The sequence below is a fragment of the Neofelis nebulosa genome, chromosome 7, assembly GCF_028018385.1.
Source record: "Neofelis nebulosa isolate mNeoNeb1 chromosome 7, mNeoNeb1.pri, whole genome shotgun sequence".
NCBI classification, from domain to species: domain Eukaryota; kingdom Metazoa; phylum Chordata; class Mammalia; order Carnivora; family Felidae; genus Neofelis; species Neofelis nebulosa.
In genome coordinates this window covers 149,421,862-149,447,734 of record NC_080788.1, presented here as the reverse complement: position 1 = coordinate 149,447,734, position 25,873 = coordinate 149,421,862, and the positions used below count along the sequence as shown (strand labels likewise).

At 43.7% G+C, this 25,873-nt stretch overlaps 1 gene segment (V, D, J or C); it reads left to right on the top strand.

Moving 5' to 3' along the window:
* Positions 1-4,256: 4,256 nt before the first annotated feature.
* The window catches only part of LOC131518051 (immunoglobulin heavy variable 3-74-like), a 56,259-nt gene continuing 34,642 nt past the window's right edge, over positions 4,257-25,873 (top strand). Inside the window, 1 exon segment of the V gene segment in view lies at positions 4,257-4,370. Coding sequence covers positions 4,325-4,370 — 46 coding nt within the window.

Below are 25,873 nucleotides of genomic sequence, written 5' to 3'. Positions count from 1 at the left end.
TGTGCTGAAGTGAGTTCCTTGGTCTGGCTAAATCCATAATGGAATGGCAAATCCAGGAACCATTTCAGGCATTATATTCTTCACCACAGTCGTCGCATTGGCATGTCGAGTCAGACAGCATCAGTCCATCCACCAAACATGCGGCCATTAACGAAAGAGGAAGCCAATTTGTCAAATCCATCTGGAGAGCCCCAGTGGGCAGGGAGGGGCTAGAGGGACTCCCTGGGGCCTGCTGATATTATACAAAACTTGGTGAGATTTACAATAGTTCCCTGGGAAATAATTTAGTCAGAGGTTTAGTGGATGCCTGGGAAGAACCCGCTGTCTCTCAGTTTCTTAATTATCCCATCTGATGGGGTTGGTGCAAGACCAAAGGAGAGAAGAAAGGGGACTCAGCAGGCCCACTCAACCCCGATGTACGCCCCATCTGATCATTATCTGTCCACCTGTCTTTTCCCATTGTGAGGAACTTACATGATAAACAATAGTCCAAGTCAGGGAAAAGGCAGGCTTCTAAACTGAAGGAAAGACAGGGGCCTCTGATCTTGGCTGTGCATTTGACAGCCTTGTGAGCTCTGTCAGTTGCTGGAGAGACAGTGGCAGTCTCCTCACAGTTTGGGCTGGAGAGTGACTGTTAGCAATTTTAGCAGAAAGATCAGTTGCGTATAATAGGGCAGCAATTATAGGCCTGCTGGCAAAATGTCCTCTGTCCTCTGGTACTCATCGCGGTTAGGACCTGTGAGATTTCCAGAGGGTGCCAACAGCCCTGAAGACTCCAACGTATGTCTGGAATGCCTGTGAATAGTGGCGGTCTTTCCCTTTGCAGATGTGCAAGCTTGGGAAAACCTGGGAGCACTGTGGCTTAGACTGATTTTACAGCAGGCAGAGAGGACGCCTGGACTACTTCAAGTAGGGACACTGGCCTGAGTGGTTCCTATGTTTCCCCACATACAGAAGCCATCACAAAATAGAACTCAGGGTGGGGCACCTGGGTGGCTCAGTTGGTTAAGCTATGGACCTCAGCTCAGGTCATGATCTCGCAGTTTGTGAGTTCAAGCCCCACATCGGGCTCTGGACTGACAGCTCAGAGCCTAGAGCCTACTTCAGATTCTATGTCTCCCCCTCTCTCTACCCCCCCCCTGCTCACGCCCTGTGTCTCTCTGTCTCTCAATAAGAAATAAATGTAAAAGAAAAAAAATTTTAAATAGAACCCAGGTTTGACCACCAGATGTCCCAGAAACCATTCCTGTAGCTGAGGACAATTGTGTGGAATGAAGTAGGGTCTCCCTTTTTAAATTTTTTTTAATGTTTATTTATTTTTGAGAGAAAGACTGTGAGTTGGGAGGAGCAGAGAGAGAGGGGGACACAGAATCTGAAGCAGGCTCCAGGCTCTGAGCAGACAAGACAGAGCCCGATGCAGTGCTCAAACTCATAATCCAGGAAATCATGACCTGAGCTGAACTAAGACGCTCATCAACTGAGCCACCCAGGTGCCCTGGGTCTCCCTTTTTAGGGAGAGGAGTGGGATAGCCCATTTTAAACTGTTAACATGACACAAGATGATGGAGGGGTTGGTCAGTGGCCAGCTGGTAGGTAGGTGGTGGGCCTGGAAATTACAAACTTGTCAGAGAGGAATACAGAGGTGAGTGAGGATCCTAATGTATCCAGACAGCAGCTGTGGGGGTGCAAGCATGCAATGGGGCCTGATGGCCCAAGGTCTAATTTTCATGGGAAGAAAGTTATAGGACATATCTGAGAGGCACAGGTTGTCACAGGATACCTGCAGCCACTCCATTTCCATGGAATGAGAGGTGAAACATGTTATTGATATTCAGACAGTTGAGAGTTTGGGTGTGCACAGTGCTAATATTAACACTTTAAAGTAGGTTAATGACTCTGAAAGCCATGAAAAGAAATCTGTGTTAGCATCAGGTATGGGTGAGGGGCTCACAGAGACAGAGCAAAAGCAATGAAGTTAGGGGTCCTTGGGAAGCAGTAGCCAGTTTTCCTTAAAAGGTCATGCAACTGCATTTTTGTACTGGTGAGAGGGATGTGAAAAACTGACAAGACACTTTGTGGGGATTTTCGAAGCACTGTGACATAGTCCTCATTGGCAGTAGCTGTTTGCAACCGTGGACATTAAGAAGACAGGAGGGTGTATGGCCCTGTCTGGCTGGTGCTTTAGGAGGGTGGGGGAGTCTGCAAGGGCTCTCTGACTCCTTTGGTTATAGAGTGACAAGTCACTAACATACTAAACAAGAGTGCAGCCTTGGGTGAAGGCACAGAATGTAAGTTGGCTTCAAGAACTTGGAGTAGTATTGAGCCCAACTTAGTTGCCTTCCCCAAGCATACATGAAAAGAGAACTTGTGAATCATAGTGCAATGGTATTGACAAGAAAGTTGATATATTCATTCCAGTAATGCATCTTCATCACCAGGAATTGAGGCATGAGCCTGAAGCCGGCTTGGAATTCTGTGTCTTCCTCTCTCTCTGACACTCCCCCGCTCATGCTCTGTCTCTGTCTCTGAAAATTAATACATAAATGCCAAAAAATATTTAAAAAAAAACAAGAAAACAAAAACTCAGATCAATGGAACAGAATACAAAATCCATAAATGGACCCACAAATGTATAGCCAACTAATCTTTGACAAAGCAGGAAAGACTATCCAATGGAATAAAGACAGTGACTTCAGCAAGTGGTCTGGGAAAACTGCACAGCGACATACAGAAGAATGAACCTGGACCACTTTCTTACACCATACAAAAAATAAACTTAAAATGGTTGAAAGACCTCAATGTAAGTCAGGAATCCATCAAAATCCTCGAGCAGAAAGCAGGCAAAAACATCTTTGATCTTGGCCGCACCAACTTCCTACTCAACACGTCCCCAGAGGCAAGGGAAACAAAAGCAAAAATGAACTACTGGGACCTCATCAAAATCAAAAGTTTCTGCATAGTGAAGGCAACAATCAGCAAAACTAAAATTCAACTGACAGAATGGGAGAAGATATTTGCAAATGACATCTCAGATAAAGAGTTAGTATCCAGAATCTATAAAGAATTTATCAAACTCAACACCCAAAACACAATCCAGTGATGAAATGGGCAAAAGACATGAATAGACGCTTCTCCAAAGAAGACATCCAGATGTCCAACTGACACATGAAAACATGCTCCACATCACTCATCATCACGGAAATGCCAATCAAAACCCTAACGAGATACCTGACACCTGTCAGAATGGCTAACATTAACAACTCAGGCAACAACAGATGTTGGCAAGGATGCAGAGAGAGGATCTCTTTTGCATTTTGGGGGGCAATGCAAGTTGGTGCAGCCACTCTGGAAAACTGTATGGAGATTCCTCAAAAAACTAAAAATAGAACTCCCCTATGACCCAGAAATTGCACTACTAGGCATTTATCCAGGGGACACAGGTGTTCTGTTTCAAAGGGACACATGCACCCCCATGTTTATAGCAGCACTATCAACAATAGCCAAAGTATGGAAAGAGCCAAATGTCCATCGATGGATGAATGGATAAAGAAGAAGGGGTAAATATATACAGTGGAGTATTACTTGGCAATCAAAAAGAGTGAAATCTTGTCATTTGCAACTATGTGGATGGAACTGGAGGGTATTATGCGAAGTGAAATGAGTCAGAGAAAGACAAAACTCATGACTTCACTCATATGAGGACTTTAAGAGACAAAACAGATGAACATAAGGGAAGGGAAACCAAAATAATATGAAAACATGGAGGGGACAGAGCATAAGAGACTCATAAATATGGAAAACAAACAGAGGGCTACTGGAGGGGTTGTGGGAGGGGGGATGGGCTAAACTGGTAAGGGGCACTAAGGAATCTACTCCTGAAATCATTGTTGCACTATATGCTAACTAATTTGGATGTTAATTTTTAAAACTAAAAATAAATACTAATTAATAATAAAAAAATTAAAATATTTTAAGAGAAAATAATGCGTGATCATGCTGTTGAGGTAAATATTTCTTAAAGATTATGCCGAAGCCTCCATTAATAAAGGTAAAAATCCAAAACTGAAAAAAAAAATTCTTCATATTGTCACACTGCCATCCACACAAACTAATGTAGAAGTGCGTCCCTAACCCTGTCATTCACTTTTACACAATCAAACCTAAGTCTGGAGCTTGATATATATGTCAGAGGACATGCAAATGGGGCCCTCCCTGTGCTGATAACACCAACCCAGCTCGACCGTGCAGCTGGGAGACGAGCCCCAGCCCCAGGAGTCCCAGGTGTTCCCATTCTGTGATCAGCACAGAACACACACACCTCACCATGGAGTTTGTGCTGGGCTGGGTGTTCCTGGTTTCTCTTTTAAAAGGTAATTCATGGTGAACGAGGGACACTGAGTCTGTGAATGGATATGAGTGAAAGAGTGGATGTGTGACAGTTTCCTGACCAACATGTCTTGCGTCTGCAGGTGTCCAGTGTGACGTGCAGCTGGTGGAGTCTGGGGGAGACCTGGTGAAGCCTGGCGGGTCCCTGAGACTCACCTGTGTGGCCTCTGGATTCACCTTCAGTAGCTATGGAATGAGCTGGGTTCGCCAGGCTCCAGGAAAGGGGCTGCAGTGGGTCGCGTATATTAGTAGTAGTGGAAGTAGCACAAGCTACACAGACTCCGTGAAGGGCCGATTCACCATCTCCAGAGACAACGCCAAGAACACGCTGTATCTGCAGATGAACAACCTCAAGACCGAGGACACGGCCACATATTACTGTGCAAGAGACACGGTGAGGGGACCTCGCTGGGAGCCCAGACACAAACCTCCCTGCAAGAGAGGATCAGCACCACCAGGGGGCGCACACTATGCACAATTCTCCTTTGTGTTCCCAGGCGCAGGTGCAGATGGAGGTTACAAGCAGGTTTCCTGTCAGGGTCTGGGGCTTCCTCTCCACACAGCAGTTTCCCCAGGGAGCCTCCCTGGTTATATGATTCTGTGTTTACCTATTAACTCTCTGAATTAGCAACTGGGTTGTCATAGGGAAACTAGACTAACGTGCACAAAGACACAGTTGTTTGCACTTGCTTACTCTGGTCCCTCAACATGAGTGAATTACAGATTTCCTGAGGAACAACAGCTGCACATTTACAGGATTCCCAGATGCGCTCCCTGTGCAGCCAGGACCACAGGATCCCACAGCTCCTCCTTATCCTCACCCAGCCCTTGTCCCAGTCAAACAACGTGACACTTTCTTCATAGCCCTTTGCTACTCAGGACTTTAAATGAGCTACAGCTTTATTCAGTTACTCTAAAGGAGAGACAAACATTTCTCCAAGTATTAGTCAAGATTCCCCTGAGGAACACAACCCAAAGGTCATTGGTTTCCATAACTAAATATGTTGAGTAGTCCCTTGATCTACTGTCACAAGCTGAAGACCCAGGAAAACCAGTGATGTAATTCTTGTCTGATTCTGACTAGTGTCTAGTCTCAGAACGTGGAGAGATGATGATGTAACTCTCAGAAAAAGGGCCAGAGGAGACCAATATTCCAGTTTAAACAAGCACATGGGAAGTAAAAATGAGGGAATTCATCCTCCATCTGCATCAGATTCTATTCACAAACTTAATGGAATGGGTGGTGCCCAAGCAGAAAGAAACCATGGATGCAAATGCCAATCTCTTCTGGAACACATCACAGACATCCACAGAAACAGTGGTGAATCTGGGCACCCATGACGCAGTCAAGATAACCCATGAAGTTAATCATGACAAGTCAACCTCCTGTAAACGTGGAGCTCAAAGACTGAAGATTTAAAAGTCGATCCCATCATTGGGGTGGAGTTTGGTGGGCACAGCAGTGCTCCTGTGGAGGAGGGCAGAGGCCAATAAGGGGAACTATGGTCTGAGTATCCCCTGGGTCGCATGGGGAGAGACAATTCCCTTCGTGGAGAGCTTATGGGAGACGGGGTATTGGCTCTCATAGGACAGGAGAACTGACAGTCACCATTAAAATACCCTGATCATTAGCATAGGAGCCTCTTCTGAGAGCAGCTAGCTGGATGCTGCCTTCTGGTTGTTCTTCACCATGTACTCCAAGCCCCTAGTGTTCATGCAACTGCCCATCTGGTGTAAACCAGCTCCAGGCACAGCACATCAAGACCCTCTCCCAGAGGATCAGTGGGTTCCCTGTCATATTGAGTTCACACAATTTGGAGTTTTCAAACCCAGCTAGAGCTCCTGAGATAAAACATAAGAGCCCTGTGCCAACAGATGGGTCAATGGCTTAGACGCAGACAGGGTAAAAGAAATTCTGATGGAAGCCTGGGACCCACAAGTGTTCTCGCTGTGTGAGGGCTTCCTGAACAGGGGAGGCTGGGAACTCCAACTCCAGGGACTAGAGAGGGAGCTGATGCCAATATTTCCTCCCACCAATCAGCATGGACAGATTTCACTCAGCAGCACAGCATCCCCAGTGCAAGCTGAGCCACTAACACCAAGCTCCACCTACTCCAGCCCCCATCAAGTGCTTGCTTACTAGGAAAGAGTGCCTGGCAACCAGACCACCACTGCACCCCTTCCTCCAAAGACCACCATAAACCCCCCCCCCGCACCAAGACAGCTGATCATACAGTGACACATATCTTCACCTCTACGGGAGATAGGAATTAGCCTCTTTTAACAAGCAGACCAAACTCACCTAGTTAAAACTCACAACACTGGGCACAAAGTCCAACACTCCCCACTGGAGGCAAGGAGAAACTCTGCAGAGGACTGTCCTGAGGGACAGAGCAGCCAAAACACGACAGCACAGTGCCAAGGAACATAAAACAAATGCTTCATGAAGTGTCAGGCCCTGGACGGTATGTGAACACTTCTCAATAAAGATACTACCCTAGAAGCAGAAAAGATAACAGGATTTTCTAAAACATTTAAGAAGGCAGAGACATAGACAACAACATAGTGGAGGAATTCATCCTAAAAGAAAAAAAGATAAAAGGTCATTGTGAGGGATATAATTAAAACACATAAACTAATGTGCCTCAAACAGAATTTCTAAAAACCCTCATAATGAAACAGGATTTTCAAAAAGTATCATAAGGATGCTAGCTGTGCTTGAGGAAAATATATGAGACATGAGGGATACCCTTACTGTAAACAGAAGAGACCTAAAAACTAGTCAGGATGAAATTTTAAATGTTGTAACCGAGATGTGAAACTGATTGGATATAATGACCTCAAGGCGGAAAGAAGCAGATGCATGAGGAAGGGACATAGAAGATAAAAGTATGGGGGAAATGAAGCTGGAAAGAAGAGGAAAATTAAAATATTGCATCACAAACATACACTTAGGGAAATCAGCAAGTCCCAAAAGAACAAGAGGGAGAAAAAGGGGGATACATTTTAGCTGAGGGAATATAGTGAAAATTTCCACAAGCTGGGGAAGGAAACAGACATCCACATCTAGAAGGCAGAGAGAACACCCATTAAAATAAAATAAAAAATAAAGCAGGCCGACACTGAGACATATCATAGGAAAATGGCAAAATATCCAGATAAAGAAAAACCATAAAAGCATCAACACAAAAGAAGTTGCTAACTAACAAGGGAAGATTAAAAAAAAAAAAAACTATGGCAGATGTCTCTACAGAAACCTTCATGCAAGTAGGGAGTGGCATCATATCCTCAACATGCGCAATTGAAAATTTTGCAGCTAAGAATACTTTCTCCAGTAAGGCAGTCATTCAGATACAAGGAGTGATAGAATTTCCCAGACAAACAAAAACCAAAGGAGTTCATGGTCTCTAAATCAGCCCCGTAAGAAATTAAAGGGGACCCTTTGAGTGGGAAAGGAAGACTAAAAGTAACAAAGACTAGAAATAAACAGAGAAAATCTACAGAAACAATGACTTTGGAGGTAACACTATGGCACTAAGTTTATATCTATCAATAATTACTGTGAATGTAAATGGACAAAATGCTCCAATCAAAAGACATAGGATACAGGAATGGATAAAAACAAATACAAGATCCTTCTATACACTGCACACTATTGACTCATTTGCAACCTAAAACACCTGTAGATTGAAAGTGAGGGGAGGGTGAACAATTTATCATGCTAACGGACGTCAAAAGAAAGTTGTAGTGCCACACTCATATCACACTAGTTTTCAAACCAAAGTTTGTTACAAGAGATCAGGAAGGCAGTATATCATCATAAAGGGGTCTATCCAACAAGAAGATCTGAAGCTTTAAATATTTATACCCCAAAAATGTAAGCACTGAAATATATAACTCAATTAATAAGAAACATAAAGAAACTCATTGATAATAGACAATAGTAATAACAGAGATCGTTAACACTCCACTTACAACAATGGAAAGACAATCTAAGCTGAAAATCAATAAGGAAACAATGGCTTTGAAAGACACATGGACTGAATGGACTTAACAGATACATTCGAACATTCCATCCTAAAGCACCAGAATACACATTCTTTTTGAGTGCGCATGGAACATTCTCCAGAACAGATCACATACTATGTCACAAATCAGCCCTCTACAAATACAAAAAGACTGAGATCATTCCATGCGTATTTTCAAACCACAACACTATGAAACTTGAAGTCGACCACAAGAAAAATTTGAGCAACACCGCCAATACAATAAGTTAAAGAACATTGTAGTAAAACCGGAATGAGATTTTAAGGAAATTACAGAAGCAATAAAAAATACATGGAAGCAAATGAAAATGAAAACATGCCAGTTCCAAACCATCTGGATGCAGCAAAGTTGATGGAAGAGTGAAATATATAGCAGTACAGGCCAGACTCAAGAAAGAAGAAAGGTCTCAACCACACAACCATTTTACAACTAAAGGAGCTAGAAAAAGAACAAATGAACCCTAAAGCCAGCAGGAACAGGTAAACAAAAAAGATTAGAGCAGAAATAAATGATATAGAAACAAAGAAAAACAGTAGAACAGATGAATGAAACTATAAGTTGGTTTTTGTAAGAATAAATAAAAATGATAAACCCATGGGCAGACTTGGCAAAAACAAAAGAGAAGGGACGAAAGTAAATATAATCAGAATTTGAGAGGAGACATCGCGACTGACACTACAGAAATACATCTATGAGAAAATAGTTTGGAGATTTATATGCCAACAAATTGGGCAATCTGGAAGAAATGGATAAATTCCCAGAATAATGTAAACTACCTAAACTGAAAAAGGAAGAAACAGAAAACGTCAACAGACCGATAATGAGCAAAGAAATTGAATCATTAATCAAAAATCTACTGACACACAAAAATCCAGGGCCAGATAGGTTCACAGGTGAATTCTACCAGATATTTAAGAAGAGTGTAAAATATTCTATTTAAGTAGAATAGAATATTCCTGTCTTCACAAACTGTTCTAAATAATAGAAATGGAAAGAAAACTTCCAAATTCATTCTATAAGATGAGTATGATCACGGTTCCAAACCAGATTAAACCCCACTAAAAATGAGACTTACAGGCCACTAGCCCTAATGAGCAAGAATGCAACAATTGTCAAGAAAATACTTGCAGGGGCACCTGAGTGGCTCAGTCGGTTAAGCGTCCAACTTTGGCTCAGGCCGTAATCCTGCAGTCCGTGAGTTCGAGCCCGGTGTCAGATTCTGTGCTGAGAGCTCAGAGCCTGGAGCCTGTTTCAGATTCTGTGTCTCCCTCTCTCTGACCCTCCCCCATACATGCTCTGTCTCTCTCTGTCTCAAAAATAAATAAACGCTACAAAGAAAGAAAGAAAATAATTGCAAATTGAATCCAACAAGACATTAAAAGGATCCTCTAACGTGTCCAGGTGGGATTTATTCCTTGCCTGTAACGGTGGTTCATTAGTCACAAATAAATCAATGTAATACATACCATCAATCAGAGAAAGGATACGAATGATATGACCCTCTCAATAGATGAAAAAAAAATTGACATAGTACAGCATCCTTTCTTGATAAAACCCTCAACAAGGGGTAGAGGAAACACACCTCAACATCATAAAGTCCATACATGAAAACCGCACAGCTAATATCCTCAGTGGGGGAAAAAAAAACCTTTTCCTCTACTGTCAGGAACACAAAAGGAACATCCAAACCCATCATTCTACTTAACACAGCAGTGGAAGTCTTATCCTCAAAAACAGACAACAACAAAAAATAAAGGCATACAAGTTGGAAAAGAAGAAGTCAAACATTCCCTCTTCACAGATGACATGACCCTCTATATAAAAAACTCAAGACTCCACCAAAATATTGCAAGAACTGATACACAAATTCAGCAAAGTCACAAGATACAGTATCAACATACGGAAATCGGCTGCATTTCTACACAGCAATAATGAAGAAACAGAAAGAAAAATAAAAAAACTATCCATCCCGTTTACAATTGCACCAAATATAATAGGATACCTAAAAAGTTAAAATATCCATACTCTGAAGACTCTAAAAACGGTGAAAGAAACTGAGGATGACACAAGGAAGTGGAAACACCTTCATGTTCATGGATTTAAGGAGCAAGTAGTGTTGAAATGTCTCTGCTACACAAAGAAACGGGAGACTTCATGATTATGGATTTCATGCTATATTACAAAGCTGTACTTATCAAGACAGTAAGCTACAAGCACAAAAGAGACACATAGATCAAGAGAGCAGAAGAGTAAACCCAGATATGGACTCAAAAATGTATGGCCACCTCATCTTGAATGAAGTAGGAAAGACTATGTAATGGGAAAAAAGACAGCCTTGTCAACAAAGGGTGTTGGGAAAACTGGACCAGAACATGCAGAAGAATGAAACTGAACCACTTTCTTACTCCATACACAAAAATAAATCCAAATGGGTGAAAGAACTAAATGTGAGACAGGAGACCATCAAATCCTAGAGGAGAACAGGCAGCAACCTCCTGGACTTCGGACATAGCAACTTCTTACTAGACATGTCTAGAGAGGCAAGGGAAACAACAGCAAACTTGAACTACTGGGACCTCATCAAAATAAAAACCTTCTGCACAGCTAAAGAAACAATCAAGTAATCTAAAAGGCATTCTACAGAAATTAAGAAGGTATTTGCAAGCCACATATCTGATAAAGGCTTACTATCCAAAATCTATAAAAAAAAAAACTTCTCAAACTCAACACCCAAAATACAAACAATCCAGTGGAGAAATGGGCAGAAGACATGAGGAGATACTTTTCCAAACAAAGCATTCCGATGGCTAACTGACACACGAACATATGCTCAACATCACTCATCATCAGGGAATTACAAATCAAAACTACAATGAGAGATAACCACACATCTGTCAGAATGGCTACAATTAACAACTCAGGAAACAACAGATATTCATGAGGGTGAGGAGAGAAGGGAACGCTTTTATACTCTTGGTGGGAATGCAAAGTGCCCGGACCATTCCAGAAAACAGTTTAAAAACTAAAAATTAAACAACCTTCCACTCCAGCAATTGCTCTACTAGGAATTCATCCAAAGCATACAAAACTTCTGATTTGAGGAAGTACATGCACCCCAATGTTTACAGCAGCATTAATTATGACAGCCAAACTGAGGAAAGAGACCAAAAGTCCACCATGTGATTAATCTGCTATATGTATAGAATAGTGTATTTACTCAGTCATAAAAAAGAATGAAATCTTGCCATTTGCAAAGATGTTGATGCAGCTACAGGGCATCATGCTAAGCAAAGTAAGTCAGTCAAAGATGACAAACACCATATGATTTCCTCCTATGGGGAATTTAGATCTAGGGGAAGGGGAAAAAGAGCAAGAAATCATACAAATAAACTCTCTAAGGTTAGAGACCAAACTGGGGGTTGCTGGAGGGCAGGTGTGTGGGGGATGGGATAATGGGTGTTGGGGATTAAGGAGGCCACGTGTTGTGATGACTACTGGGTGTTAATGTGAGTGATGAACCAATAAATTCTACTACTGAAATTAATATTACACAATATGTTAACTAACAAATATTTAAACACAAACTTAAAAAATTTAAAAAGTGGGAAAAAGGAAGGAAGAATTGTTGTCACAAATTGTCATGAACATGGAATCTGAGGTAGTGAGTCTAAGGTCTTGCATTTACTCATTATGTCCCTAACTGATGGTGGACATAAATTAACACACTCATGAATATTGACAGCAGTGCCAGGTGGGCTGGAATTCAAACCACAGCTGCCCTTCCCAACTCCCCTGTGCCCACACATCATGGGCAGCTTGTCCAGACACGTGCACAAGAACCCAGGTTGGGCCTCAGCAGGGACCCACATCTGCAGAATTGGAAAGTGTGGACAGTTGACCCTTCCTGAGAAGCTCTGGGTTTCCTTCCCCGACTTGCTGTCTCAGCTCCCTTGTCTTCCTTTCCTGTCTCTTGAAGAGAATCATGTCCCCTGTTAGTGATTCATGAAAGAGAGGGGCTAGATGTTCTATAAACATTCAATATGACAGATAACATACAAGGGAACAACAACAACAAAAAAAACCCATATGATGCAGCCTGTCTCGCGGCTCCTATCACCCAATGTGGTAGAGTACAAATAAACCTAAGTATTCCTTTGTTCAAAAACTGCACAGCACGTTGGAACAGTATTAAGAGGTGAGAAGCCTGGAAGAATTCCACAAATGCAGATATGAGCTCCCCTTGGAAGGAAGAAGAAAAATTACAGTCCCAAACACGCAAGAGTAAATTAATTTTAGGAAATGATACAAGAGCTTCAATGCATTCTATTCATGAAGTGTCTAAAATTGGCAATGCAAAAAATGGATTCTGAGGGTTTCACATAGAATTGCGAAGGAAAAATTGTGTCAAGAACTCAGTTGTGTGCACAGAGCTCAGCGGCTCCTGAGACATATAGAAAGCCCACCACCTGAAAAGGTAAACGTGTTTTTGGACCCCAGGAGGATATCTATCGAATCTGATGAGCAGTCTGGCGAAAGAGACACAGAATGGCAACTCTTGTGAAATTTGAACTTCAATTTCATATATTTCCAATTAATTTCCATATATTAGGAAAAACCATGCCACGAAATTGATTTGCTAGAGTCTATAAATTTAAAAACAAACGACAAAACTCTAAGTCACCAGAGACCAAATAGGGAACACGTCAACATTGAGAGAAACCAGAAAAAAAAACAAGACTTTTAGTTACATCGTAAGTCAAGCAATCAGTGGGGTGCCTGGGTGGTTGAATCGGTTAAGTGTCTCACTTCAGCTCAGGTCTCAATGTCACGATTTGAGGGTTTGAGCCCCATTGTCAGGCCCTATACTGACAACTCAGAACCTGGAGCCTGCTTCAGATTCTGTGTCTCCCTCTCTCTCTGCTTTTCCCCGCTCACGTTCTGTCTCTCTCTCTCTATCAAGAATAAACATTTAAAAAAAATATATTAGTCACAAGCAATCAATCATCAAGAAAAGGAAAACTATAGCTAAGAACACAACACCCATAAAAAGAAATGGTATAAATAGACTTTGTGAAAATCAAATACGCTTATCTGCCCACATGAATACCAATAGTAGGATAAGTTACAGAGTAAGAGACAACATTCACAAATTGCATAACCACCAAGGGACCTGCATCTTGAATATGCTAAAAAACCTCAACAGTCAATAGGAAGAAAGGAAACAAACCTCCATAAAACAAGCACAGCCTTGTGTAGTAGACATCCTATCCTTTTTTTTTTTTTTTTTTTTAAATTTTTTTTCAACGTTTTTTATTTATTTTTGGGACAGAGAGAGACAGAGCATGAAAGGGGGAGGTGCAGAGAGAGGGAGACACAGAATCAGAAACAGGCTCCAGGCTCCGAGCCATCAGCCCAGAGCCTGACGCGGGGCTCGAACTCACGGACCGCGAGATCGTGACCTGGCTGAAGTCGGACGCTTAACCGACTGCGCCACCCAGGCGTCCCTAGACATCCTATCCTTGAGGTTATAGACACATTAGTTACTGACTGGGGAAGACTCTTCACACCATTGACTGTCAGGGAAATTCAAATCAAGAATGCAATAGATGCCCTATACACACATCCCAATGGCTCCGGAATGAAAACAACTCTGACAACAACATCCAGGTGAGCATCCAGCATACCTGGGGCCTCAAACAATGCAGGAAGGATTGACAAACAAACACCAGCTCTGGAAAACCGTTGGCTGTTGCTTATGAAATTATACATGGATGACATAAAAAGGAAGCTGGAAATACCACTCCCGAGTATTTGTCCCTGAAGAATGAAATCCCATGCTCAGAAAATAAATGGTGTGTAAATATTTATAGCATCTTTCTTAGTGTTAGAAGCTCAGAATAAGGCAAAAGTCTTTCTAAATATAAAGGAATAAACCAAGTACGAAACTTCCATCAATGGGATGCTTTGCCAGAGAACTGTGACACTACTGATGCACACCTGAAATCAGGTGAAACTCAAAGACATGATGTGGAGGGAAGGGCGGTAGTCCCATAATTACAGAGGTGGTGTGACCTGGGACATTCACACAGCCAGACCATGATGACAGTGGTTTGGTTGGGCATTCCTTATCTCTTTCTTTCCCAAACCACATGATGAGATACTCTGCTTCATTTGACAGCACTCCTATGTTCAACCACCCTCTGATGTATGGAGTCTCCACAGACTGAACCCTACAACCTCGGACTCCTCTGAATGGAGAGTTGTTTAGACCATAGTCTGATATGTGTTCTGACAGGAGCTGTTCCCTCCACTGTCCCTGGTTCTGGCTCTCTCCTGCAGGTGAGGGGGAGTAGGTTAGGAATCCTCCACTGAAACCATCTGTCTCCTGCACCTGACTCTCCCACAACATGAGGCCCAGACTTTCCTCACACTCAGTTGGAAATGAAGTCAGTTTATAGGAACAGATTTGCTCCTTGATTTAGAGGATTGCTCCATCTCCCCCTTACCCTGGGCAATACTCTGGGCAAAGGTCTGCAGCTGCAGGGGGTGTCAGGGACAAACAGGATTCCAAACAGTTTGGAAACTGAGGGCTCTGTTTAGGGGTGGCTGGCAGCTTCACTGCCTTGTGGCTTGCTTGTCCTGGTGGCATGAGACTCCTGTCATACAAGTCAGGTCTGGGGTGATCAGGTTCCAAGCATCCCTAGTGGACTGTGCCCAGGGCAGAGCTTCCTTCCTGGGAGTGTGGCTGCCAACAATGAGTGAGTCGCACATCTCAGTGGCACCTGCTGGGGCTTGGCCTCAACAGCAAACAGCTTAGGGTCACTGACATCCTGTCCCTCTGGGAAAGAGTCCTCTGAACAGGAGCTGGTCACCGGGAACCGTGTGTATTGGCTACAACAGTCTGGAGGGGAGGTTGCAGCCAGGCTCTGTGGCACATGCCTATAGTCCCAGTTACTTGCACTGGAGTTTCTACTTGCTGATCTGGGGTGGGAAAGGAAAAGAACATAACTTAGTTCAAATATTCTAGGTATTCTTTCTGGTAGTATATTTTCTGCAATAGAGGCTTCTTCATGGGCTGTATGCCAACATGGCCATTTGCAGGCACTCTAAATACATTATTTGAATTTTTCTTCAAATTACAGTTAGTTAACATGCAATGTAATATTACTTTCAGGTGTAAAATATAGTGATTCAACATTGCAATACAGCACCCAGTGTTCATTATCAGTGCTCCCCTTAATCCCCATCAACTACCTCCCCATCCCTCCACACACCCTCCCCAAGGTAACCATCAGTTTTTCCCCTATAGTTAAGTATCTGTTTTGTGGGGCTTACGTGATTCCATGGGTTAGGCCCACGACTCTTGATCTGGGCTCTTGTCTTGATCTCATCATTCCTGAGATCGAGCCCCACTTTGGTTTCTGCACTGACAGCACGACGTTTCCATGGGATTCTCTTCCTATCTGCTTCTGCCCCACCTCCCATTCTCTCTCTAAATAAATAAGTGAACATTGAAAAAATCGCCAATTTCTTGGTTTGCCTCTTCTCTCTTATTTGTCCCTTTGCCCTTTTGTTGTTTCTTAAATTCTACATATGGATGAAATCATGTATTTGTCTTTCTCTGACTTATTTCAGTAAATATAATACTCTCTAGGCCCATCCCTGTCCTTAACAATAGCTAATGTCATTCCTTTTATGGCTGAGAAATATTCCAGTGTGCGTGGACGGGGTTATGTAGATATACCACGTATTCTATACCCATTCATCAATCAATGCATACTTGGGCTGGGTTGTTTCCATAGCTGGGCTGTTTGTGACATAACTGCTATAAACAGAGAGGTACAATTCCCTTAAGTTAGTATTTTTGTATCCTTTGGGTAAATACCTAGTAGTGCATTTGTTCTATCATAATGTAGTTGTATTTTTAGCTTTCTAAGGAAACTCCATGCTCTTTTCCATAGTGGCTGTGCCAGTGTGCATTCCCACCAGCACCTCGAAAAGGATCCTCTTTCTCTGCATCCTCACCAACACCTGTTGTTTCTTGTGCTGTTGAGTTCAGCCTTTCTGACCAGTGTGAGTTGATATTTCATTGTAGTTTGGATTTATATTTCCCTGATGAGGAGTGATGTTGACCATCTTTTCATGTGTTTATTGACAATCTGTAGGTCACATTTGGAAAAATGCTTATTCATGTCTTCTGGCCATTTTTTAATAGGATTATTCAGTTCTGGATTTGAAATTTATACCATATATAGAAAACCTGAAAGACTCCACCAAAAAAAAAAAAAACCCGCTAGAACTGGTACAATAAACCTGTAAATTTGTAGCATACAAAATCAACATATAGAAATTTGTTACATTTCTATACACCAATAATGAAGCAGGAGAAAGAGAAACCAAGGAATCAATCCCATTTAAAATTACACCAAAGGGCCCCTGGGTGGCTCAGTCTGTTAAGCGGCCGACTTCGGTTCAGGTCATGATCTCACGGTCTGTGAGTTCGAGCCCCACGTCGGGCTCTGTGCTGACAGCTCAGAGCCTGGAGCCTGTTTCAGATTCTGTGTCTCCCTGTCTCTGACCCTCCCCCGTTCATGCTCTGTCTCTCTCTGTCTCAAAAATAAAATAAAAAAAAAAACTTACACCAAAAACCATAATATACTAGAAATAAACCTAAATAAAGAGGTACAAGATCTGTACTCTGAAAAGTCTGGGACATTTATGGAAGAAATTGAAGAAAACACAAAGAAATGGAAAAATATTCCATGCACATGGATCAAAAGAAAAATCATTGTTAAATGACAATACTATTCAAAGCAATCTAGACATTCAATGCAAATAATTCAATTTCCTGTCAAAGAATACCAGCATTTTTCACAGAGCTAGAACAAATAACTCTAAAATAATCATGGAACCACAAAAGACCCCAAATAACCAAAGATCTTGAAAAAGAAAAAAACCTGGAGGTATCACAATTCTGGATATCAAGCTATATTACAATGCTGTAGTCATCAAGACAGGATGATACTGGCAAAAAAAAACAAAAACAAAAACAAAACATAGATTAATGGAAAAGATTAGAAAAACCCTGAAATGGACACATCACTATATGATCAACTAATCTTTGACAGAGCAGGAAAGACTATCAAATGGAAAAAGTTCCTTCAACAACTGGTGTTGGGAAAACTGGACAGCATCATGAACTTATAATGAACCTGGACCACTTTCTTACAGTACACACAAAAATAAATACAAATTGAATGAAAGACCTAAATGGGAGACAGGAAACCATCAAAATCCTAGAGGAGAACACAGGCACCAAACTCTTTGACCTTGGCCAGAACAAGTTCTTACTAGACATGTCCCCAGAGGCAAGGGAAACAACAGCAAAATAAACTATTGGGATCTCCTGAAGATAAAAAGCTCTGCACAGCAAAGAACAAATCAACAAAACTAAAAGGCAACTGACAAAATGGGGGGAGATATTTGTAAATGACATCTCAGATAAAGAGTTAGTATCCGAAATCTATAAAGAACTTACCAAACTCAACACTCAAAAAACAAATAATCCAGTGAAGAAATGGGCAGAAGACATGAATACATATTTTTCCAAAGAAGACATCCAGATGGCAAAAAAACACGAATATAGATGCTCAACAACACTCTTCATCAGTGAAATATAAATCAAAGCCACAATGAGATACCAACTCACACCTGTCACAATGACTAAAATTAACAATTCAGAAAACACAAAATGTCAGCAAGGATGCAGAGAAAGCGAAACCCTTTCGCACTGTTGATGGTAATGCAAACTGGCGCAGCCACTCTGGAAAACAGTGTGCAGATTCCTCAAAAAATTAAAAACGGGACTATCCTGTGATCAAGCAATTGCATTTCTCCAAGGATACCAAAGGTATCCAAAGGATACCAAAATGCTGATTCGAAGGGGCACGTGCATCCCAATCTTTTTGGCAGTCTTATCAACAAAAAACAAATTGTGGAACAGCCCAAATATTCATCAACACATGAATGCATAAAGAAGAGGTGGTAAATATATACAATGCAATATTACTTAGCCATCTAAAAGAATTACATCTTGCCAATTACAATAATGTGGATGGAACTACAGTGTATTATGGTAAGTGGAACAAGTCAGAAATAAAAAGTCAAATATCCTATGATTTCACACATTAGAGGAATATAAGAAACACAACATACGGAAAGGAAAAATAAAATAAATCAAATCAGAGAGGGAGGAAACCAGAAGACATTCTTAAATACAGAGAACAAACTGAGGGGAAGTGGGGGATGTGGGCTAAATGGAATGTGGGCATTAAGGAGGACACTGGTTGAAATGAGAACTGGGTGTTATATGTATGTGATGGTTCTCTAAATTCTACCCCTAAAATCAGTACTACACTGTATGTTAACAGACTTGAATTTACATTAATATAATACAAGAAAATTATATATATAGAGAGACTACCTCAAAATAGCAAGCTTCTGCACAGTGAAGGAAATAATCAACAAAACAAAAAAGCAACCTATGGAATGGAAGAAGATATCTGTAGATGACATATCCTCAGGGTTAGTTTCGAAAACGTATAAGTTTTTTTTAAATTGTTTTCAAATTATCAGTAGAGAGTGTGTCCATGCAGTTCAGCACACTGTTGTGTGAGAAGCAAAACTCGTGTCTTCCACTTTTATATTGTGTTAAGATCTCACTGAACATGAGACCCATACTCTTCACAAAATTTTAATCATATATTACAGTATTGTAAATTACAGGGGTAATGATGTGGAGACCCCTCTAGAACTTATTCATCTTGCATAACACAAAATCATAGCCCTTGAGATCTAGTCCACATTGACCCTCCCTTCCAGGCCCTGGAAACTTCCATTTCACTCTCCATTTCATTGTTATCAAAACCCAAATTCAGCTGCCTGTTGCTGGAAAGGTCAATGTTCAAAGTTTTAGTTTTGGTGGGAAAGGAATTTGAGCTATATTCAGGAGGCCAGCCACTGGGGAAAAGCCAAAATCTTGTCCAAACGCCAACTCTGAGGTTTCTCCCTGACCCAGGGCGTTTTAAAGCAGTAGAGGGTACTTAATCAAGCAAGACAGTGCCATGGTCAAAACCATCTTTTGATCATAGGCAGACTCCATGGTGCAACCTGCAAAGTAACCTCAACTCCCCTCCATCTCCAGCTGAAGAGGGAACCAAACTACATGGGAGGAGACTGCCAGAGGCCAGGAAAGAATCACCATAAGGGATTAGAGGAGAAAACCCCTGGGGCTCACACATGGTCAGCAGTATTTTCTGTTTTCCCCAGCTGGAATAAGAAAATACTAAAATACAACCTTGTAGTTCACCAATCATCACTCAGAATACTGACAAATGTTTTCCTCAGTGAACTCAGAGGAACCTTCAAAGCAAAAACCAAAAGGATCAAATGGCTTGCAAACTAATAGCCAAGGAGAATAAGACACACAAAACTACAAAGCGATTTTTTGCATCACCCATAAAGGTAAAATTGACAATGTTTACCTCCACATCACAAGGAAGCAAAAGCAGTGGTCTCTGTAATGAGGAAAAGTAGTCATCCAAAGAAAGTGACCCAGCAGTACCACAGGACATGGAATTGGTAGAGAAGTTCAGGGTGTTATCACTGCATAGCCCATATGCAAGTAGCTTCAGTAAAGATTGAAGGTGTTGACTAGAGCCATGCCTCTGGGTCCAAATCCCTACCCATGTCCATGTGACCACTCTTGACCATGGCCCACCTGCCCCTCCCACATCCACCCCAGCCGAACTGATGTGCAGGGTCACCCAATGCCACACTCTGGGACTGTTGCCTAACCCCACAGGTGGCCCCCAGGTGCAGGGTGCTGGCCACCTGGCACAGCCCTCTGTTCTGTCTGATGGTCTAGACCTGGCTTTGCTGAGGATCCTCCATTTATCCATTCTCACTGGCAGATGTCCCTGAGCAGGGGCATGAGGCTGGCAGAGGGCCAGGTCACCCTGAGGGCGCCCCTCTTGCTGTTTGCACTCTGGGCAGTGCTGGCTCCTGTGCAGGGTTCTCAAGGGCATCCCTCATGGCGCTACATCTCCTCTGGGGTGGTAATTCCCAAGAAGGAGCCGCACCACAGCAAAGGCATTCAGATGCCTGGATGTCTGTCCTATAGCCTGCGTTATGGGGGCAAGAGACATGTTATGCACATGCGGCACAAGAAACTATTTTGGTCCAGACTCTGCTGATGATGACTCAGGATGCTCAGGGAGCCTTGCAGGTGGACTACCCCTTCATGCCTCCAGACTGTTACTACCTCAGCTACCAGGAGGAGATTCCTTTTTCCATGGTCACAATTGACACAGGCTATGGCAGCCTTGAAGATATCATGAAGTTGGATTAACTTGCCTATGAAATGAGACCCCTCGGTGATTTCCAATCACTTGAACACTTTGTTTCTCAGATAGTTGCAGACATCTGTGCAATGGGACCTACTTATAACCTGGGATATAAGGAGGACAGGGGACCCCCTGTTCCTCCAGGAAATGCCAGTGCAGCCCCAAGGATCTCTAGTAAGTTCTGTTCATCCCATCACAGAATTTTCAAAGGACTTGCTCTCATTTTCAAAACAATGTATAGTGTGTTAACCACGTGGAAAAAAGTGCCCAATTCCTAGTAAAGCTAGTTAGCTTGAGTCAATATTTCATGCTATCGATGTAAGTTATTGGTTTCATGGTCATTTATAGTGAGAGACATCAAGCTCACACGGGCAATTATGTGTTGCATCAGAGTCCTTTTTTCTCTTCAGCAGTATGAGTCAAAGTATTTTCGATTTCTTAAAACACATTCACCCTTAATGTGATTTGAGATGGGCCCCATGAGGTTCATGGCAGTCCAGTTGTATATTCTATATGCCATCTGCCAATGGCTTATATGCCATCATTCTGAGTTATTTAGGCAGACATTATTTACTCTTTTCTGTCATACCAACGCATCAGATTTCAAGAAATTGTGGCTTGTGCATTGACACTGATGAATGTGCTTGACAAAAAAGGTCCAGATGCCTTAGGACCCAACTAACTGGTATAATGGAAGCTTTCAGTCACTGTTCCTTCATTCATATGCAGCACATAATGAATTGTGGAACAGGCAAGTGCATGTTCAACACTGAAATGGTGCATTTAAATAAAAGCCTGACCCACTATCATTATGGAAACTACACAGTGGATCCAGGAAAGCAGTGTGACTGCGGCTCATTCAACCAGTGCTACAGCAATCTAGGCTGTATGCATGATTGTATCTGAACCCCTGGGGGCAAATGTAATACAAGAAGATGCTATATAAACTGCACCAACTCCGCTGGTAGGACACTCTGCAGACCAATCCAAAATATACGTGATCTTCCAGAGTTCTGCCATGAGGTGACCTTGGCATACCCTGATGACTTCCATATGCAAGATGGAACCGCGTGCACTGAAGAGGGCTGCTGCTATCATGGAAACTTCACTGACTGCACTATTCACTGCCAAGAAATCTTTGGCAGAAATTCTGGGAAAGGTGAAGATGTCTGCTATACCATAAATCACAAAGGCAGCCGACATGGACACTGCAGAAGACCCCGGGGAAGTCAACGCTGAACCTGTTCCCCTACAGGCGTGCCGTGTGGAAAGCTGCAGTGTAGGAATGTCACACATCTCCCTCAGCTGCAAGAACATGTTGGATTCCATCTGTCTGAGATCCAGGGTTCTGATGTTTGGGGCTGGATTCACATCGTAGCACAGGAACAACCAGATCGGTCATGTGAGAACTGGTACTTCCTGTGCTTCTGGATAGTTCTGTCGGGATAACTACTGCACTGGCAGTGGGGCTCAGCTGAATTATGACTGTATCCCAGAGAAATGCATCACAGAGGGATGTGCAACCATAACAGGAACTGCCACTGCCACACAGCCTGGGATCCTCCATGGTGCACGGACAAGGCACTGGTGGGAGCACAGACTGTGGACCCCTCCAAGAAGAATTCAGTCAGTCAGGCAAAGGCATGAATCCATGGTATATCTCAGAGTGGTTTTTGGTCACATTTATGCCATAATAGCTGCATTCCTCTTTGTTGTTTCTGGAAATGTCAGAACTATAAACACAGAGAAAGTTAAGGAAGAGATTTTTGGAGAAGACAATCCATAATTTAGCCTCCAGAACCCTGAACAACAATAGACAATGCATCTGGTGCATCTGTAAAAATACAGTATTGAGGCGGCACAGCTGACATCCACGTTTCCAAGGGTCTGCGGGAGACACACTGAGGGGTCCTCAGGCACATCACAGCTCTGACACCAGGTCTCTCATGGGTCACCGACCAGCACTCTGAAATAAAACTTGAAAACTGCATGCTTGTGGCTTTTATGGAGTTTTTAGGCCTGTAAGAGCCCAAACTGAGCCTTAGTTTCTGGGAAGAGGACCTGAGTCAGAGCTGTGTCTTGAGCGGAAGTGTCTGGTTCCAGAATTAAGAGAAGTTGACACAAGCTCCTTTATTGGCAACTTCATGAGTTTTCTCCAAAACTACACTGTTGTGGACTGAAAAGTTTCTCATTCTCCAGGTACTCTGTCTTCCCCCAGTCCCATGTGGGCTCAGGATAATGGAGGGCTACCACCCACCCATACTGGCTGTCCACACGGGGGTGTCTGCGGGCTGTGAGGGAAGGGGACTGCCATTAGGTTCCACCTAGCGCAAGCTGTGCCTCTCTGGAGAGCAAATTTCCAAATGTGGGAGACGGAGACCATGAGGCTGAAAGGAGCACCCCATACATCAATCATCAAGGTAGGCACAAGTGTCTATGGATGACTCTGGCATCCAGAGGGAGACTGGTAAATGTGAATCCCTGCTCTCTTTCTCTTGCCTACTTTTCAGTGAGTTTAACCGTAGATAAGAATCTGCCTAGGGTTTCCACTTTGGTTTTCCAAGCACCTTCTAGAATAACACAGAGGTGAGCCTGTGAAAGTTAGTGAATTCAGCCCCATCCGCTCCCAAGAAATCCTGTAATTGCTACCCTGTTTTCTATGTCCTGATCATTGCGAATATGGGATGGAGGCCTGCCCTTCCCTGGGTCCTTGTGCCCTCTTGTTCTGGGCTCTGTAAGTCATAAATCCTGTGCTTCCATTTCCTTTGTTGGGGGTGTACTGAAACCCTACCTTCAGTCACAAGGAGCCCACATATCTCATGTACCCCAAACGAGAGCTCAGATGTCTAGGGAGCTGCCTGTCACCCACTGTGACTTGCTGTTGCCACTTCCTTCAGCAGGTCACAGTCTACATGTTCTTAATTCAGTCCGGAAACTGAGGTCCCACAATACATTTATCCCCAAGGATGGGATTGGGAACCTAGCTGATGCCCCCCTACAATGCCTTAGACCTAAGAATGGCTCACTCATTCCTCACCCTCACGTCTCAGCTGCTGTGGGAAGGAGCTGGTGCTTGCTGCTGGTCTGTAGCTTTGATTTGGGCTTATGCCAGGTGTTGCCAGAAACCCTCACCCTAAATTATCAGTGCCATAAAAGGTCCGACTCCCTGCAGAGACCAACAAGCAGGCACCAGTCTGGGGGTACAGGGGTGTGTATTTCCTATTCACCTCCAAAGGAGGTGGACACCGAGGACAGTGTTCCTAGATTAGTGTCGAAGAAGACGCCAGCTGCTTGGTCCAGTGTGTTGCGGCCAGCACCGTGGTGTTGTGCTTGATTAGCCAGGCCTAGCTAGTGATGGAGGCAAATCTACAAGGAGCATCATGGCACTCAGGGTGGAGGTCTTGGCCAAGGCAAGCTCCCCCTAGTGGCTGCAATCCTCACTGCTGTGGCCAATGGCTCCCCACCTGTCAGGTGTTGAGTGGGACACCTCAGTGTGGGAGGCCACAGAACACGACTCTGGGAAGAAATAACGTCTATCCCAGATTTCCCCTGTCACGATCCACTACACCTACATGTCCAAGGACCAGCGTGAGAGACAGAAATGGTGACAGGCACTATACCATCATGGAAATGCAAGGCTTCCTGGAATCATTTGTCCAAAGGGAGGGAGACAAGGACATTGATTGGCTTTTGTGGGTCTTCGTCATTGGCTTCGAGCTGTTGCTTACAACGCTTGACATGCTGCTGGTGACTGGATTGGTCCAAGACTGCCAAAGTCATCATTCACTGAAAAACTCAAAGTATCCACAGCCTGTTTACAGAGACACCCTAGAGGAGCCTCCTGACTTTTCACTCTATCAAAAGACCATGACAAGCACGCCAAGGCACAGGGCAGGAGACATAGGCAAAAAAAAGGGGGGGAGGCTCTGAGGAAGACGCTCCCCAAGCCCCCAGAGCCCACAGAGGTAGGAAGAAAGAAGCTCTGATTCTTGGGACTTGGATTTTTATGGCATGGCAGCACAGGCCCACAGGGAGAGTTCAAGCCCAGGTGATGCCATCCAACTCTAAGATAGAATGGGGACAATTCAAAGAGTGTGGGGTTTTTGTTTTTTTGTTTTTCCTTGTGTCATGCGCCCAAGATCCTTGACCATTTCCAACCTGGAGGAGAGGCCCTTGACAACACCATCTAAGGAGCTCTTCATGAAGGACCACTCTGACCTTAAGTCTGTGCCATTACATTCACAGTGGGGGAACAGGACGACATAGGTTCCTGTCCACGTGACAAGAACCTGATCTCCTCAGGACCCACTGTGGAGACTTTGGGCGGAGGAGGGCATGCATCCATGTTGATAAGAACCGGTTTCATCAGGATCCCCTGTGGAGGATTCCAGAGGAGGAGGGCCCAGGTCCACACCGACAAGAACCCGCTTTCGTCAGGACCCGCTGTGGAGGATTCGGGAGCACCTGGGCCGGCGTCCACACAGACAAGGACCCAGTCTCCTCAGGACCCACTGTGGAGGATTCAGGGGAACGTGGCCCTGCGTCCACACTGACAAGAACCCGGTCTCCTCAGGACCCACTGTGGAGGATTCAGGGGGACGTGGCCCTGCGCCACACTGACAAGAACCCGGTCTCCTCTGGACCCACTGTGGAGGATTCAGGGGGACGTGGCCCCGCGTCCACACTGACAAGAACCCGGTCTCCTCAGGACCCACTGTGGAGGATTCAGGGGAACGTGGCCCCGCGTCCACACTGACAAGAACCCGGTCTCCTCAGGACCCACTGTGGAGGATTCAGGGGGACGTGGCCCTGCGTCCACACTGGGGGACATGGCCCTGCGTCCACACTGACAAGAACCCTGTCTCCTAGGGCCCACTGTGGAGGATTCAGGGGGACGTGGCCCTGCGTCCACACTGGGGGACGTGGCCCCGCGTCCACACTGACAAGAACCCGGTCTCCTCAGGACCCGCTGTGAAGACTTCGGGGGGAAGAGGGCCCGTGTCCACACCAACAATAACCCGGTTTCGCCAGGACCC